The 16896-nt window shown below is 47.5% G+C and overlaps 1 protein-coding gene across 1 annotated transcript in view; it reads right to left on the bottom strand.

The window, feature by feature from the left end:
* Positions 1-592: 592 nt before the first annotated feature.
* The window catches only part of ZNF365 (zinc finger protein 365), a 47506-nt gene continuing 31202 nt past the window's right edge, over positions 593-16896 (bottom strand). The window contains exons 4-5 of the mRNA XM_075934888.2: positions 11860-11897; positions 593-2364 (exon numbers count right to left, since the gene is read on the bottom strand). Of these exons, the coding sequence (XP_075791003.2) occupies positions 2181-2364; positions 11860-11897 (222 nt within the window). The 3' untranslated portion in view covers positions 593-2180. The remainder of the gene's footprint in view (positions 2365-11859; positions 11898-16896) is intronic.

Below are 16896 nucleotides of genomic sequence, written 5' to 3'. Positions count from 1 at the left end.
ATTAATGCTACTGAAAATATAGCCACAAAGTTAATTCTGAAGAACATTGTGATCCAGTAGAATCCTTTTAATTGGCACAAACCAGTGAGGCTAAGTCTACACTGCACAGTTATTTAGGAATAAACTTATTCCAAAATAGCTTATTTCAAAATAGCATGTCTATACTGCAAGGAAACCTCAAAATTAGTCCAAGGCAGGCTTCCTTAATGTAGACATGCTATCATGATTTAGATCCCCAGGAGGAATAATTTAGAATGGCCCTGGTGAGGGGCTATTTCGAAATAGCACAAGCGGAGCATCTACACACATCTTATTTCAAAATAGCTATTTTGGAATAGGCGTTATTCTTTGTAGAATGAGTTTTACAGAAGTTGGAATAAGCCGTCCATTATCTTGAAATTCTGTTATTCTGAACTGCCATCATTCCAAAATAACTTTGCTGATTAGACACACCCTGGGTTTGTCTACACTACCCTGCTAGTTCGAACTAGCAGGGTAATGTAGGCATACCGCACTTGCAAATGAAGCCCGGGATTTGAATTTCCCGGGCTTCATTTGCATAAGCGGGGAGCCGCCATTTTTAAAACCCCACTGGTGGAATGAGGTGTACCAGTAGTTCGGAATAGGAAGCCTAGTCCGAACTACCTAGTTCGAGCCCCGTGTAGCCGCGCTGCACGGGGTTCGAACTAGCGGGGTTTTAAAAATGGCGGCTCCCCGCTTATGCAAATGAAGCCCGGGAAATTCAAATCCCGGGCTTCATTTGCAAGTGCGGTATGCCTACATTACCCTCCTAGTTCGAACTAGCGGGTAGTGTAGACATACCCCCTGAGAGTAGAGACCTTCCAGTTAACATTCCATTCCTGCAGTCCTTTCTATGCCTTTTGCTCACATATTGACAGCTTTTAGAGAGGTATCTGTTAGTCTCAAAACAACAAGGAGTTCGATATCTATGGGAATATTAGCATATAAAACGAGTATTCATACAGATAAAAATGTGTTGGGTTAGGACTGAAATTATCATCCCATTTAGGAGAGGCTCATGTACTATATAGTGCTGGCAAATGTTCATTAATTGCCTACAAACAAATATTACAGTGGAACATGCTGGCATGCAGTGTAACTTGTCTTTCCCTCTAGCTGCTGATTGACGGAGGGAAAGAAACAACTACTGCTAATTAGTAATGGAGTTACTCTGTTAGCTCAAAGGGTATGTCTATGCTACAGTTAGACACCTGAAGCTGGCCAGTGCCAGCTGACTCGGGCTCAGGATAAGGGGCAGTTTAACTGCAGTGTAGTTGTTTGCCCTTGGGCTGAAGCTCAGGCTCTCAGACCCTGCAAGATGGAAGGGTTCCAGAGCTCAGGCTCTAGTCTGAGCCCAAATATTTACACTGTAATTAAACAGCCCCTTAACCTGAAACTTGTGTGAGCCCAAGTCAGCTGACATGGACTCGCTGCAGGTGTTAAACTGCAATGTATACATGGACACAGTGGCTTCTGATTGTAGAGCTGGGCTCTCCAGTTCAATTCCTGCTGATCAGAAATGGTAGGTGTAGTAACAGGATTGCAAATACCAATCTGCTATTATGAACAGCTTTGAAGACAGTAGGATTACACTAAAATGCTCCTCTCACAACTAAGTGTGCTGGGCTATGTAAGGTTTAGTCACTGAATGTGTTTCCTGGCAATCACACCAATCAAGTGCAAAGACTGAGTATCAGGGTGCCAATTAAATGGATTCTTCTGAACTGACGCAATGACATAGATGGAGATTAGATTAGCAAACCACATGCTGCCACTAAAATCTCTAGTTATAAAACATATGGCCACAATAATATACAGCCAGATACTGGGAACATTTTCAATAGGCTTTAGCATTAAATAAATAGAAAAATCAAATGTAAACTGAAATAAATAAATGTTACTTTGCTTATAGACCCCCAAAATGGAAATATAATTACTAAATTATATAAATATTATTTCACATTGTGCATATATATGTATATAGTATTATACTTAATATATGTCATGAACAAATGAATAGGAAAAAGTACAGTGCTTAGCTAACAGAGATGATTTTGTTGAAGCCCTGTGCCAGTAGCTCCTGTATGCTGCTATATAATATAATATAATCTGTTACTTTAGCTATTTGTCTTTTTTACCCTGTTTGAATTTTGAACTCACTAGTTCACCTTTTTTCTGTGGCCTCCATTGCTCTGTGAGTAGTTGACAGGCTCATAAAAGAAAATGACTGGTTGGATGCTGTTCTTATCATCCTTGGCTTTCTTCAGGAACATTCTACCTTTTTGAAGGGGAGGAGGCTTTGCATTAGGGATATTATATGAAGCATGCTGACTTCCTCCACTTCTGAAATAAAAAAAACATCCGTCAGGTTTTGTGCAGTGGCAAATGGCCTGATTTGCAAAGGGACAGAGCATGTGCAGCTATGAGAGTTATTACTTGGTTAAAAATAGCATTTCTAGCATGACAACTGTAAATTATTCTTTTGCATAGGAGGGTGTTTTACGAGGGCTGAGACCGGCATGTAGCAGTTTCTTTACTCCAAGGGCATGTAGAGATTCACGTTTGTTTCTTACTGGAATGCTCTGTGCATCATCGTTTAGCGTGAAATTCACCATGAGCGTGTTCACATTCTAAAAAGTGATAATTTTGATAAATTAGAAAACAGCTTTTCTTTTACTTTCATTTTCTTTCCTTTAACATAAATCTAGTGTTTGTTAAGATTATTGCTGTAGAGGTAATTTCACGAAGAGAACCCCACAGAGGAAAGAAATCCACAACCTCAACAGAGAGGTGCTGAAAGGGACCACCCAATAGCAGCAAAACTTGTTGAGAAAAAAAAAGGAACTGAACAGGGCCGAGAAACAAAAATAGCAACAAAACTTGAAGGGGGTTGATGGGGGAAGGGGTCTGGGTCGCTCCACACACCCCTGGAATTTCTTCATGCCCCCCCCAGGGCGGCACACCCCCAGTTTGGGATCTCATGGTGTAGATCAGTGGTCCCCAACGTGTTGCCCGCAGACACCATGGTGCCTGCCGGGCAATTTCTGTGCGCCCGCTGAGTGCTTGGGTCCAGCCCCACTCACAGGCACGTGGTGCATGGGCAGTGCCGGCACCTGGGCACACAGTGTATGGGTGGCCCCACCCCTGGGTGCACGGAGCAAGGACTGTGCCAGCCCCGGGCGCATGGCATATGGGCGGTGCCGGCCCCTGGGTGTGCGGCACATGGGCGGCCCCACCTCTGGGCACGCGATACATGGGCTGAGCCAGCCCCGGGGGCATGGCATATGAGCATTCCCGCCCCTGGGCACGTGGCACAGGAGTGGTGCCAGCCCCAGGAGTGCGGCGCATGGGTGGCGCCGGCACCGGGCACATGGCGAATGGGTGCACAGTGCAAGGGCTGTGCTGGCTGGCACTGGGCTGTGCTGGCACTGGGCACATGGCTTATGGGTGGTGCCAGCCCCTGGGCGTGCGGCACAGGCATGGCGCTGGCCCTGGTACGCGGGGGTGGCCCTGCCCCCGGGTGCGCAGTGCATGGGCTGTGCTGGCTCTGGGTGCACGGCGTATGGGCGTCCCTGCACCTGGGCGTGCAGCACAGGAGTGGCGCTGGCCCCAGGAGTGCAGTGCATGGGTGGCACCGGCACTGGGCACGCAGCGTATGCGCAGCCCCGGGCGCATGCACGGCCCCGTCCCTGGGCGCGTGCGCGGTGCATGAGTGGCCCCGCTCCCGGGTGCCCGGCAGCCCCAAAAGGTTGGGGACCACTGGTGTAGATGGTGCTGCTGGCTGGCCAGAAGAAATTGCAGCACTGTGGACAGCTCAATGCTGGCAGGGAGCAGAAGAATGAAAGGGTATGTCTACACTACAGCGCTAATTCGAACTAACTGGGGGTATGTCTACACTACCCTCCTACTTCGAACTAGCAGGGTAATGTATGCATACCGCACTTGCTAATGAAGCCCGGGATTTGAATTTCCCGGGCTTCATTTGCATAAGCGGGGAGCCGCCATTTTAAAATCCCCGCTGCTTCGAACCCCGTGCAGCGCGGCTACACGGGGCTCGAACTAGGTAGTTCGGACTAGGGTGCCTATTCCGAACTACCGGTACACCTCGTTTCAGTCCTGGCTTGGAGTGCCCTGAGTGCCCACACTGGGCACATCACAGCACTCGGCCATCAGCCCGGCTGCACTTGCCGCAGGCTGCCATTTGGGGAGAGGGGGTAATCGGGGGGCTGCAGGAGAGCTTCCACCCCCAGAAGCCCGCAGAGCCAGCCCAGTCCTCCCCATCGGGAGCTCGTGCCCCATTCCTCCCTCACCTTCTTCCACTTACCCCTCCCTAGTCCCCCTTCCTGATGTACAAAATAAAGATAACGTGTCTTCCAAAATGGAATCTGTCTTTATTGAACAAAACTGGGGGAGACTGGGAAAAGGAGGTGGGAGAGGGGAAGAGAGAGGCTGGGAGAGGGGAGGGCAACTAAAATGATCAGGGGTTTGGAACAGGTTCCATATGAAGAGAGGCTAAAGAGACTGGGACTTTTCAGCTTAGAAAAGAGGAGATGGAGCGGGGACAGAATAGAGGTCTCTAAAAGCAGGAGTTGGGTGGAGAGGGTGCATTCAGAAAAGTTCTTCATTAGTTCCCATAAAGAAGGACTAGAGGACACGGAACGGCCTTCCAAGGGAAGTAGTGGGGGCAAAAGATCAATCTGGTTTCAAGATTAAACTAGATGGGTTTATGAAGGGGATGGTTTGATTAGATAACATGATCTTGGTAACTAATTGACCATTCATTATCAGTGGGAAATAGGTCAATGGAGGGATGATAGGAGTTACTATAGAGAACTTTCTGGGTGTCTGGCTGATGAGTCTTGCCCACATGCTCAGGGTTTAGCTGATCGCCATATTTGGGGTCGGGAAGGAATTTTCCTCCAGGGTAGATTGGCAGAGGCTCTGGAGGATTTTCGCCTTCCTCTGTAGCATGGGGCACAGATCACAGCTAGAGGATTCTCTGCATCTTGGGGTCTTCAAAGTATTTGAAGGCTTCAATATCTGAGATATAGGTGAGAGAATTATTCTAGGAGGGGTGGGTGAGATTTTGTGGCCTGCACTGTGCAGGGGGTCAGACTAGATGATCATAATGGTCCCTTCTGACCTTAAAGTCTATGAGTCTATGAGACACCAAAGGAAAGAATGGGTAGCAGGCTTCAAAGTAGTAACAGAAAGTTCTTCTTCACAAAGCAAAGAGTCAACCTGTGGAACTCCTTGCTGCAGGAGGCTGTGAAGTCTAGAACTGGAACAGAGTTTAAAGGGAAGTGAGATCAAGTCATGGAGGTTGGGTCCATGGAGTGGTATTAGCCACGGGGTAGGAGTGGTGTCCCTGCCCAAGGTTTGTGGAAGGCTGGAGAGGGATGGCACGAGACAAATGGCTTGGTCACTGTCTTCGGTCCATCCCCTCCAGGGTTCCTAGGGTTGGCCACTGTCGGCAGACAGGCTACTGGGCTAGATGGACCTTTGGTCTGACCCAGGGCTCAGGGTCGGGGGTCTCAGTGGACCCCCTTGATTCTCTTGCACACCTGCTCCTGGGTGGCCAGGCTGGCAGCTATCCTGCCCAAGCCAGCCACTTTCCTGTGCCTAGTGCGGAGATCGTGGACGAGGTCCACAATGTCCGCAGTAGCCCAGGTGGGTGCCCGCCTCTTGCGGTCCTTGGCAAGCTCCCGGGAGCCGCCAGCCTGGTCCTGGGAAGAGGGGGAGGGATGGGGGGCATCGGGTGGGTGGCTCAATCCGTGCCAGGTGCAGGGTCTGCTGGCTGGGTGCTGGCAGGCTTGCACCTGGCACGGGCACCGTAGCCAGCCCGTGCCCCTTTAAGAGGTCCGGGGCTGGGAGGGGGGCATAGAGTTTCCCTGGTGTTGGCCAGAGTGGCCACCAGGGCAAGCTGGGAAGGGCTAGCCTCCCACTAGTTCGAATTAAGGGGCTACACACCCCTTAATTCGAACTAGCTAGTTCGAACTAGGCTTAATCCTCGTGGAATGAGGATTACCTAGTTCGAACTAAGCGCTCCGTTAGTTCGAATTTAATTCGAACTAACGGAGCGCTAGTGTAGCGCCTATGAAAGTTAGTTCGAACTAACTTTGTAGTGTAGACATACCCAAAAAGAACACTTTCTTGGTGGCTGGACCTGAATACAGAAAACCCCTGAGCTAAGGGTGAAACATTAGTGAAGGCAGCAGTTGTAGGGAAGTGGCCTCGGGATTTCAAGGCCGTTTCACTAAAAGCTGTTCTTTTAGCTGCTATTCTTAGGGTCCTTTGGCGGCGACTGGAAATAACAGGTAGGCTAGGTGTCCCCTCACCCCACTGGGGAAGGGGCCTACAATTGGACAGTGATAAACTCCCTACAATGGCATTTGAACTGTTAAAAGGTCCACCTAGAAATCTGGAGCCAGAACAAACCAAAAAAGAGGAAACCATTACCTCCAGGAAAGAAGTCCTGGGGCCATGCCTGGATACTGGACACAGGCCTACCTAATGACTGTAGATCAGTGGTCTCCAACCTTTTTACACCCAAGATCACTTTTTAAATGACAGACCAAGCCAAGATCTACCACCCCGCCCCTTCCTTGAAGCCCCGCCCTCTCTATTCTCCTCCTCTCCATCACTTGCTATCCCCAATCCTTATACTGCTGCTTATTTTTTTTTATTATTATTCTGTAGGAAGAGGTTTTTCCAACATTTGGCCTGTCTACTCTGGACCAAATGTCAGAAAAAAACCCTTCTTTTGGAAGCCACCTCATTCCTTGTGGAAAGAGGAATATAGGGGTGACCAAAAGAGCCTGTTTGCTCTTCCACTAAAAAAGCGGAAGAACAAATGCAACCCTGGATGCAGAAGAGTTTTTCTGGGATATCTCCAGAATCCTGAAAAACTCCTGCAGTCTAGCTGGACCCTTGCTGTGTTGAGACAGGATGTGTAGGCTCTGGGGTGGGAATGAGGGATTTGGGTGTGGGAAGGGGTGAGAGGTGCAAGCTCTGGGAGGAAATCTGGATGCAGGAGGAGGTGGAGAAGGAGACACTGGCTCAGGGAGGGGGCTCCAGGCTGGGCAGTGTTGGGATACTAAGCAAGCCACAGGCTTGTGGATGTGAGGGTGCAGGAATTTGGGTTGGGGTATGTGAGGGCCTGAGAGCATGAGGTTCCAGTGTTTGATAGGCTCAGATCTAGGGTCTGGGGAAGGGGGAATGCAGGAGTGGTTGTGGCCAGATGGGGGCTTGGCCACAATTGGGGGTTAGTTGGCCAGGCTTCATTTTTAAATAAAATACTATGTTAAACACAAAAAGTTTCTGCATTGTCTTTATTTATGAGAATGGCAGGGAACCTGCCTTGAGTCAGGTGTCACTGACCCATAGAAAAGTCATTTGGGAGCAGGGGACACAGTACTGGGGAGGGGTGCTAGTGGGTTCTGGAGCAGGGAACAGGGTGCCAGTGGGGGCAGGGGAGAGGGGGCAGGGTGCCAGGACAGGTTTCTGCAGCAGGGGACAGGGTGCTGGGGGGGACAGGTTTCTGCAGAGGGGAGCAGGGGGACAGGTTTCTGTAGTAGGAGACAGGGTGCCAGAAGGAACTGGTTTCTGCAGGGGGGGCAGGGTGCCGGGGGACAAGTTTCTGTAGGGGGAGGCAGGTTTCTGCAGCGGGGTCGGGGAGGCAAGGGAGAGGGAACAGGGGGCCAGGAAGGCAGGGGACATGTTTGGGGCAGAGGAGAGGGAACAACGTTGGGGGCAGGGAGTTCCCTACACTAGCCACGGAGGGAAGCCTCTGACCCGCGCTCCCTCCGGACTGACCGCAGGGCAGCCGGGCTGGAGCAAAGAAAAGCGGCTGCCCGGCCATCTGGCCATGGTGCTCAGCCAGGGTGCCACCAAGCTCCATGTGGGCAGGCGCAGAGGGGAAGCTGCCCAATCAGCTGGAGTGCGGTTCAGCCTGCTCTGGGCTGAACGCTGCAGCCAGCAGGCCAGGCAGCTTCTCCTCTGCGCCAGCCCACATGGAGCGTGGTGCACCCTGGCTGAGCACCATGGCCAGTTGGCCAGGCAGCTGCTTCTCTTCCCTCCAGCCCGGCTGCCCTGCACTCAGCCCAGAGAGGCTGCGCCTAGCTCCAGCTGTGAAAGCCACAGTCAACTGGCTGGGGCGTTTCAGCTCTCCTGACCTCCCAGCTCTCACCATTCCTCGCAGCTACTCACCTGTGTTGTTGTTCAGTGAGTAGCTGCTCCTCAAATGAGGAATCTAATGTAAATGTACTGTGCAGGTGCGCAGTTCAGAGAGGGCTCAAGAGCTACTCTTAGAGCCCCTGAGATCTACCGGTAGCTCGCGATCTACTGGTTGGTGACCATGGCTGTAGATGCATTGGACCAGAAGGGGCTCTTGTCAAAGGGGAGTGCTGCATCATTCAGACACAAATGATTTACAGTTCTTGTAGTTATAGACTTCAGTGCATGAGAAAGGCAAATGAATTTTAAAAACATTTGTATGTAAAACATTGGTATTTAAAAATCTGTTTTAACATGATAAAATGTATCATAAAGGTTAAAGATCACACCAGCTAGTTACGAACTAGTCTATGCAGCTAGATGCTGAGGGCATGTCTACACTGAGGAAATATTTCAAAATAGCTCCCCTTATTTTGAAGTAATAAGGTGAGCGTCCACATTACCAAGCCTGTTATTTTGAAATCTGTACTCCTGCTTGTGAAGAGGAATAAGCTAATTTCAAAATACTTATTTTGGTAGTTATTATTTTGAAATAACCTAGTAGTGTAGACATAGCCTGAGATAGTGTACAGAGAGTTACTGAGTTGTTACAGAAAAGAGGCATTTGATGGGCTTTAACTACTGTCCTATCATCTGTTTCACCTCTAATTATTTTGACTTGAAGTGATAGGACACTGATGTAATGTTATAGGCCTCATGGGTCTGTAGCGGCTCACACCAACTGAGAATTCTTCTCAAGAGTGTTGGTGAGACTCAACCCTGATTCTCTTGCTTAAACAACCAGTGACCCACAACACTATTTTTAAAATAAAAATATTGCAGGAAAATCCTCTTGTAGTTGAAGCTTCATAAATTGAAAATATATTTGTTATGGTGAGTAAACTGTGGCGGTACAATAAGGAAAATCAGCTGATGCAATAATCCTTGCTTTATGTTTAAGTTAATATGTAATATGATGGTCTGAAAAACAGCTGGCTTGACAGTTGTAGAGAAGGAATTTAACTTTTCAGCCACAGAATGGACATAGCAGCAATAGAAGCTTCCCATACTGCCTCAGCCCTGTTTATGGTTACCATCTCTATAAGCCAGCTGGTAACTTTAATCCATCTGCAGAATCAGTCCTTGATGTGTCTGCTGATATTGCTGCTAATCAGTGCTCATTTTGGGTATGTCTACACTGCAGCGCTAATTTGAACTAACTTAGTTCGAATTAGTTAATTCGAACTAAGCTAATTCAAACTAACGCATCCAGACTAAAAAACTAGTTCGAATTAGCGTTTGGAACAGGTCCCATATGAAGAGAGGCTAAAGAGACTGGGACTTTTCAGCTTAGAAAAGAGGAGATGGAGGGGGGATATGATAGAGGTCTATAAAAGCACGAGTGGGGTGGAGAGGGTGCATACAGAAAAGTTCTTCATTAGTTACCATAATAGAAGGACTAGAGGACACCAAAGGAAAGGAATGGGTAGCAGGCTTCAAACTAATAACAGAAAGTTCTTCTTCAGAAAGCAAAGAGTCCACCTGTGGAACTCCTTGCTGCAGGAGGCTGTGAAGGCTACAACTAGAACAGAGTTTAAAGAGAAGTGAGATCAATTCATGGAGGTTGGGTCCATGGAGTGGTATTAGTCAGGGGGTAGGAGTGGTGTCCCTCCCCGAAGTTTGTGGAAGGCTGGAGAGGGATGGCACGAGACAAATGGCTTGGTCACTGTCTTTGGTCCATCCCCTCCAGGGTCCCTTGGATTGGCTGCTGTCGGCAGACAGGCTACTGGGCTAGATGGACCTTTGGTCTGACCCAGTACGGCCATTGTAAGCTCAGGGCTCAGGGTCGGGGGGCTCAGTGGACCACCTTGATTTTCATGCAAACCTGCTCCCGGATGGCCAGGCTGGCAGCTCTCCTGCCCTAGACGGCTGCTTTCCTGTGCCTAGTGCGGAGGTCGTGGACGAGGTCCATGATGTCTGCACTGGACCAGGTGGATGCCCGCCTCTTGTGGTTCTGGGCAAGCTCCCGGGAGCCGCCAGCCTGGTCCCGGGAAGAGGGGGAGGACTGGGGGGCATCGGGTGGCTGGCTCGAGCCGTGCCAGGTGCAGGGTCTGCTGGCTGGGTGCTGGCAGGCTTGCACCTGGCACGGGCATCGTAGCCAGCCCATGCCCCTTTAAGGGGTCTGGGGCCGGGAGGGGGGCATACGAGTTTCCCTGGTGTTGGCCAGAGTGGCCACCAGGGAAAGCTGGGGAGGGCTAGCCTCCCACTAGTTCGAATTAAGGGGCTATGCACCCCTTAATTCGAACTAGTAATTTCGAACTAGGCTTAGTCCTCGTAGAATGAGGTTTACCTAGTTCGAACTAAGCGCTCCACTAGTTCGAATTAAATTCGAACTAGCGACGCGCTAGTGTAGCGCCTATCAAAGTTAACTCGAACTAACGTTCGTTAGTTCAAATTATCTTTGTAGTGTAGACATACCCTTTGATAGTATTTTTTGTAGGAACAACAGTGGCTAGATGGAGACCTGCAAGTTATTTCATATAGACCACAGAAATCCCAGTAAATGGCAGTTATTGGATTCTTCGAAACTGTGCTGTTTAAAACCAGCGGCCTGTATATGCTGTTACCAATCCCTTCAGTTATCCATGTCACTTACCCACATCTGATTTCAATGCGTAAGTTTGATTGAACTTGGCCTGATATGTCAGCATTGTAGAAATAAGACATAAGTGGGTGTAACTACTCACATCAGTGGAGCTATACCCACTTAGTGGATTTGTCACATATTTCATTTCACACATTCTCCTACTTCTTTTAATTATACGAACAATAACAGGGGTTTGAAATTTAGAGACATCGTCAGCTCAAGTATAAGCCAAAGTTTAGATTTTTTTGGAAAAAGCTTGATTTTACAACCTAAAACCAGCAGAGAAATGTTTCATGATTAAAACAAACAAAAACGTCTAATGGAATAAATTATTAAAACAACAAAAACAGAAATCCCCAACTTCTGCACAGTTGATAATTCCCACACTTACAGTAAAAATGATTCAAATTTTCAATACCCAACCTAAGAAAATTTAAAAATAAACAGTGAAAAGCAAGTTGTATTTTTAAATTTGGTTTTACAATTGAAAATGTGTTTAGTTACATACCGTAGCTCAGGACATATATTTATTATATGGTATTTTTAAATTGACAGTGTCCCTTTGAAAATCGGATATGGGAAATGGCAAGTATAAATCTCCCACACAAGGTACTCAAGAATGGCCACAACAGCATGTTAAAGTCATTTTTGTCTGAAGAGTAGCATATGTTTAAAAGTTAGTAGATTCAGCTGCTGGTGTATCATACTTTGTGAAAATCTTATAAAGTCAAACAGGAAACAGTAATTTATTGGCACAAAAGGATTCTATTTTTCTTGATTTTTTTTAATTTAGCAAAACAGCTTTTCCCCCTTTATTATGCAAATTGCATATGTGTCATCAAACACAGGACCTGTTCCAAAGCCCTTGGAATTCTGTGTAATGAGTTAGGATCAGGGTCATACAGCATACACTGAAATGTAAGCACCTTAAAATGCAAGCATGTTTAAATAATGGAAAAATGAAATGACATACATACAGGCATCTGGGTTTCTTATTTGACGAGATGTCTGAAAACTGAAAAAAAACACAGAACTGTTCAGATTATGAGCATATATATGTGCTGCCCATGGCACTGTGATAAGAGGGGTGAGGATGCTAAGCCTCACTAAAATAAAAAAGACTGGGCCTAAAGTGGGGCACAAGATGGAGGTGAGTCACCTCCCTCTGGAGATGCACCAGCCTGCTGACTTTGTGCCCTGCATGCAGGAGTGCCAGACGCTCCCTTGAAGTGGGACAGCCACTACTCCATTTTCTCACTGCAGCTCCACCTCTTCCTCTGTGGTCCTGCCTGCCATGTGCTCCTCTTCCCCTCTCCTCTTCCCCCATCATCACTTAACCTTAGGGCAGGCAAAATGGTAAGTGAAGATACTAGAAAAATGTGTACTCACCTCTTTCCTGCCTTATGGGCAAGCAATGGAAGATGGGGTTGAAGAGGAATGAGCGGCTGGGAGCAGGGCCTCAGGGGGAGGAGCAGAGCCAGGAAATGGCAGAGCAAGGAAGTGGGGTGCATTGTCCAGGCACTGGTGCCACCCTTCACTTCTAGGAGGTTTCTGTAGCCTCCCCAAACAAAAAACTCACCTTTTGCACTGTGTTTTTCTATCATTTAAATAATTTTATATCTACAAATAACAATTTGATCCATGGCCCCGATCCTGCAAAGACCTACACGTGTTTAATATTAATCTCAGTCTTTACAGATCTTTACAGATTTCAGGGCACCAGTATGTTTAAGAAGTAGAATTCATTGCCTGGTCTAGGGGTTGAAGGAAAGGAGAAAGCTTAGGTTAGTTTTGTCCTCCTGTAGAATTTTCTAATTTTGAGGTAGAAACTTGCAAAGCTTCCTGATCTCTGTGCTCTAAATTCCACATATTGGCAGCAAGTAGTAGACCAGTACTTGTAGTGGAAGAAAAGTAGTCAATGAGAGCCCAGAGACTTTGAAGAAGTTTGTCATAGCTTAGCAACAGTTTTTTGGAAACAAAGGGATTTCTTTTTAAATGCAAAGCCTGTATTTTGGGTCATCTAGTCATGTTAGCTATGGCTACATGGCAACCAGAGGTGCCATTTGCAGAGCTTTGTGCAGCCTGAAAGCTTCTATCTCACCAAGGGTATGTCTACACCAAAGAGGTTTTTTTTGGAAAAACAGCTGTTTTTCTGAAAAAACTTCAATTACGTCTACATTGCAGAACAAAGGGGTTTTTCTGACACTGGTAATCCTTATTCTATGAAAAAGCCTTTTTCCAGAAGAGCTCTTTCAGAAAAAGGCATATGTGGATGGGGAAGAGGGAGTTCTTTCGAAAGAAGAGGAAAAAGGAAAAAGCACAGGTGCCTTGGTGGCCACTCCATCCATAGTAATCACTGCTGAAATGCGAGATATCAACCATTCAGTGTGGACACTCTCTTTCAAAAAGGCAGATGGCTTTTTCGATGCACTTTTGCAGTGTGGATGCTCTCTTTCGGAAGAAGTTTTTTCCAGAAGATCTCTTCTGGAAAAACTTCTTCAGAAAGAAGCCTGCAGTCTAGAGATAGCCCAATAGAAAAAGTTGGTTTGATAAAAGACATTAGCTCCCCCATCTTTTCTCTTTAGTTAAACCACTGTCACTTTCTCATCTTGAGGTCATGCAACCAAAGACAATGGAATTGTTTCTCACCTGTATATTTTTAACTCTTAAAATTTAAAGCCAAATTAAGAATGATTGAAGTACAAGAGTGGAATATTTTTGAAGTAGTCTCATTACAAAAGCAATTCTGTTTATTAAGTATGCAGAATTCTATTTCCATCTTTCCATGTTACTACAGGCAGTCCCCGGGTTACGTACAAGATAGGGACTGTAGGTTTGTTCTTAAGTTGAATTTGTATGTAAGTCGGAACTGGTACATATTGTAGGGGAAACTCTAGCCAAACATTTTTTTTAGTTTTGGATAGCATAGGGAAAGGTTAACTCCCCTCTAATGTTTGTTTTGCTGTCTGTTCCCCTGTTCAGAAGATTTCACATCTATTTCTGTCCCTGTGACAAACTCAGGACTAAAGGAGTAACTCATCAAATACCAAACAGCTCTGCACCATGCTTTGAGCTAATAGCTTTATTTCCACACACCACCCAGGGTTCTAGGAGGAGGGTCCTTTTTTTGCTAACACAATGAGGCCAGCACTTTGTTTGTTTTGGTGGAGTCTTTGTTTGCCCAGGGAGCCCAGCATGTATAGGGGGAGGAGGGGCGGAGAGGCTGCTTTTGTCTGTTCGGCAGCCTGTTGCTCAGGGGAGGGGGCAGCCTGTTGCTGGCAGGGGGGTGGGGGGGACAGCGGGCGTGGGGAGGCACTTTTCCTCTGCCCAGCAGCTCTGCGGGACCCCAGTCGGAGCCGGCCCGAGGAGGAGGAGGATCCTAGGACCCAGGTGAGCGAGCCCCGGGAATGCTGCTGCACATGTGCGGGAGTTGCCTCACCCCGTTCGTATCTAGGGATCCGACGTAAGTCGGATCCACGTAAGTCAGGGACTGCCTGTATTAGGAACTTTTGAACAAAAATTCTTTGTTTCTTAAATTTTTTTTCCTACTAACAAGTCTTCCAACTTAATAAATAATCTTAAATCTTGTAATTATGCAGCAGTTGTTACTTCATATCCCAGCAGGTATTTACAATTCTGTATTGTAACTATACTCAAAGGAAATTGCTGAAGAAGAATAGCAAGAGCTGAATTAAGGTACTTCACATTTGATTATAGAGTGTAGATACAATGAAAAGTAATTATTGTGCTCAAGATAATTGATAAGCCATTGTTCCTAATTAAACTGGATTAAATAAGTTTCCTCTCACAACCTTTAATTTTGCTAAAATATATTTATTCTACAAGAACAACTAAAAGTATGTAAACTATATTCTCTGCTGTGCCCAGAGCAGTATTTGCTGGAAAGGAGAAGGCCCAACAACAGCTGTATACCTCTTTTCATTGCCCCATCCCTGATCCTAGAACCAATCAAGGCCTGTCTACCTCTGGCACAGTAAGAACAGCTTGGGGAGTTCCAACCCAGCAGTCTGGAGTGTGCCTCCAAACACTAGGGGCCAGGAAAGGTGGCACAGAATGATAGAACATTAGAACTGGAAAGGACCTCGAGAGGTCATCAAATCCAGTCCCCTGCCCTCATGGCAGGGCCCAATACCTTCTAGAATCATAGAGCTGGAAGAGACCTCATGTCCAGACCCCTGCCCAAGGTAGGACCAACCCCAACTAAATCATCCCACCCAGGGCTTTGTCAAGCCAGGACTTAAAAACCTCTAGGGATGAAGATTCCACTACCTCCCTAGGTAACCCATTCCAGTGCTTCACCACCCACCTAGTGAAATATTTTTTCCTAATATTCAACCTAGAGTAGCTAAGTAGTAGTTCTGCAGAGAAGGACCTGGGGGTTACAGTGGATGAGAAGCTGGATATGAGTCAACAGTGTACCCTTGTAGCCAAGAAGGCTAATGGCATATTAGGTTGCATTAAGAGGAGCATTGCCAGCAGATCCAGAGAAGTGATTATTCCCCTTTAATCACTGGTGAGGCCACATCTGGAGTATTGTGTCCAGTTCTGCCCCCCCCCCCATACGAAAAGGATGTGGACGCACTGGAGAGGGTCCAGCGGAGGGCAACCAAAATGATTACGGGGCTGGAGCATATGACCTATGAGGAGAGGCTGAGGGAGTTGGGTCTGTTTAGTCTGCAGAAGAGAAGAGAGAGGGGGGATTTGATAGCAGCCTTCAACTTCCTGAAGGGAGGTTCCAAAGAGGATGGAGAGAGGCTGTTCTCAGTAGTGACAGATGGCAGAACAAGGAGCAATGGTCTCAAGTTGTGGTGGGAGAGGTCCAGGTTGGATATTAGGAAAAATTATTTCACTAGGAGAGAGGTCAAGCACGCAAATGGGTTACCTGGTGAAGTAGTGGAGACTCCATCCCTAGAGGTGTTTAAGTCTTGGTTTGACAAAGCCCTTTCTGGGATGATTTAGTTGGGGTTGGTCCTGCCTAGAGCAGGGGGCTGGACTTGATGACCTTCTGAGGTCTCTTCCAGCTCTATGGTTCTATGATTCTATGAACATGTAACTGGAATGGACAGAACTAGATCCACCAGGAATTGACCTACAGCAGGAACATTCCCAGGTAGATTGTTAAGTCCCCTCTAAAGCATAGGCAGTGAGTTATATGGGCCAGAGGTGCTCAGGCACTATGAATATTCAGGGACGGGGCCTCGGCTCCAGCAACGTTTAGAGAAGTGGTCTCCCACTTTTTAACCACAAGATCACTTTTTCAATTTATGTGCAATGTAAGATTTACCTCAAACCCAAATACCTTTCCACGCCTTACTTCCCCCGCTTTTCTGAGGCTCTGCCCCTGCTCCACTCCTTCTCTGAGGCCACACTTTGCTCACAACATCCCTCTTCCTCCCTGAATCTGATTCACTTTCACCAGGCTGGGATAGGAGGTTGGGGTGCACGCTCTGGTCTTGGGTTAAGGGGTTTGGAGTGTGGGAGGGGATGCCCAGGGGGTGGAGTGGGTTCTGGACTGGCATAAGGTATAGGGCACTTGCCTGGGAAGTGCAGTGTGGTGGATTTGAGTCCTACCCCCCTAGGCAAGCCAAGTCTTGTTCCCCTCTGCCCACCTTGGGAGTGACCAGACAGCCAGCACAGGATAAGGAAGCCTGTGACAGTAGGGAGGTGGAGTGGCTTAAGGGACAGGGCATTTACCTGGGGAGCACACGGTGGTGATTTCAAGTCCCAGCCACCCTGGCAACAACCAGATAGCCTTCTCATGCTATCCCAGGGATTGACGTGGCTCCTGCACTAGGAAAGCAGGATAAGGGCTGCCCTGAAGGTAGGTGGGTTGTGGAGAGCCTGAGGAAATTGGGCATTTGTCTGGGGAACACAGGGTGGTGGGTTTGAGTTCACTCCTTAGTAGCTGAAGTCCTGCCCTCCATCACCCTAAGAGAAACCAGACAGCTCACACAGGATAAGAGGACTCTTATTGGAAAAGGTGGGGTAAGTGC

The sequence above is a fragment of the Pelodiscus sinensis genome, chromosome 8 (assembly GCF_052426305.1).
Source record: "Pelodiscus sinensis isolate ZL-2025 chromosome 8, ASM5242630v1, whole genome shotgun sequence".
Lineage (NCBI taxonomy): Eukaryota > Metazoa > Chordata > Testudines > Trionychidae > Pelodiscus > Pelodiscus sinensis.
The sequence above is the reverse complement of the archived record's forward strand: the minus strand, read 5'-3'. Positions and strand labels throughout refer to the sequence as shown.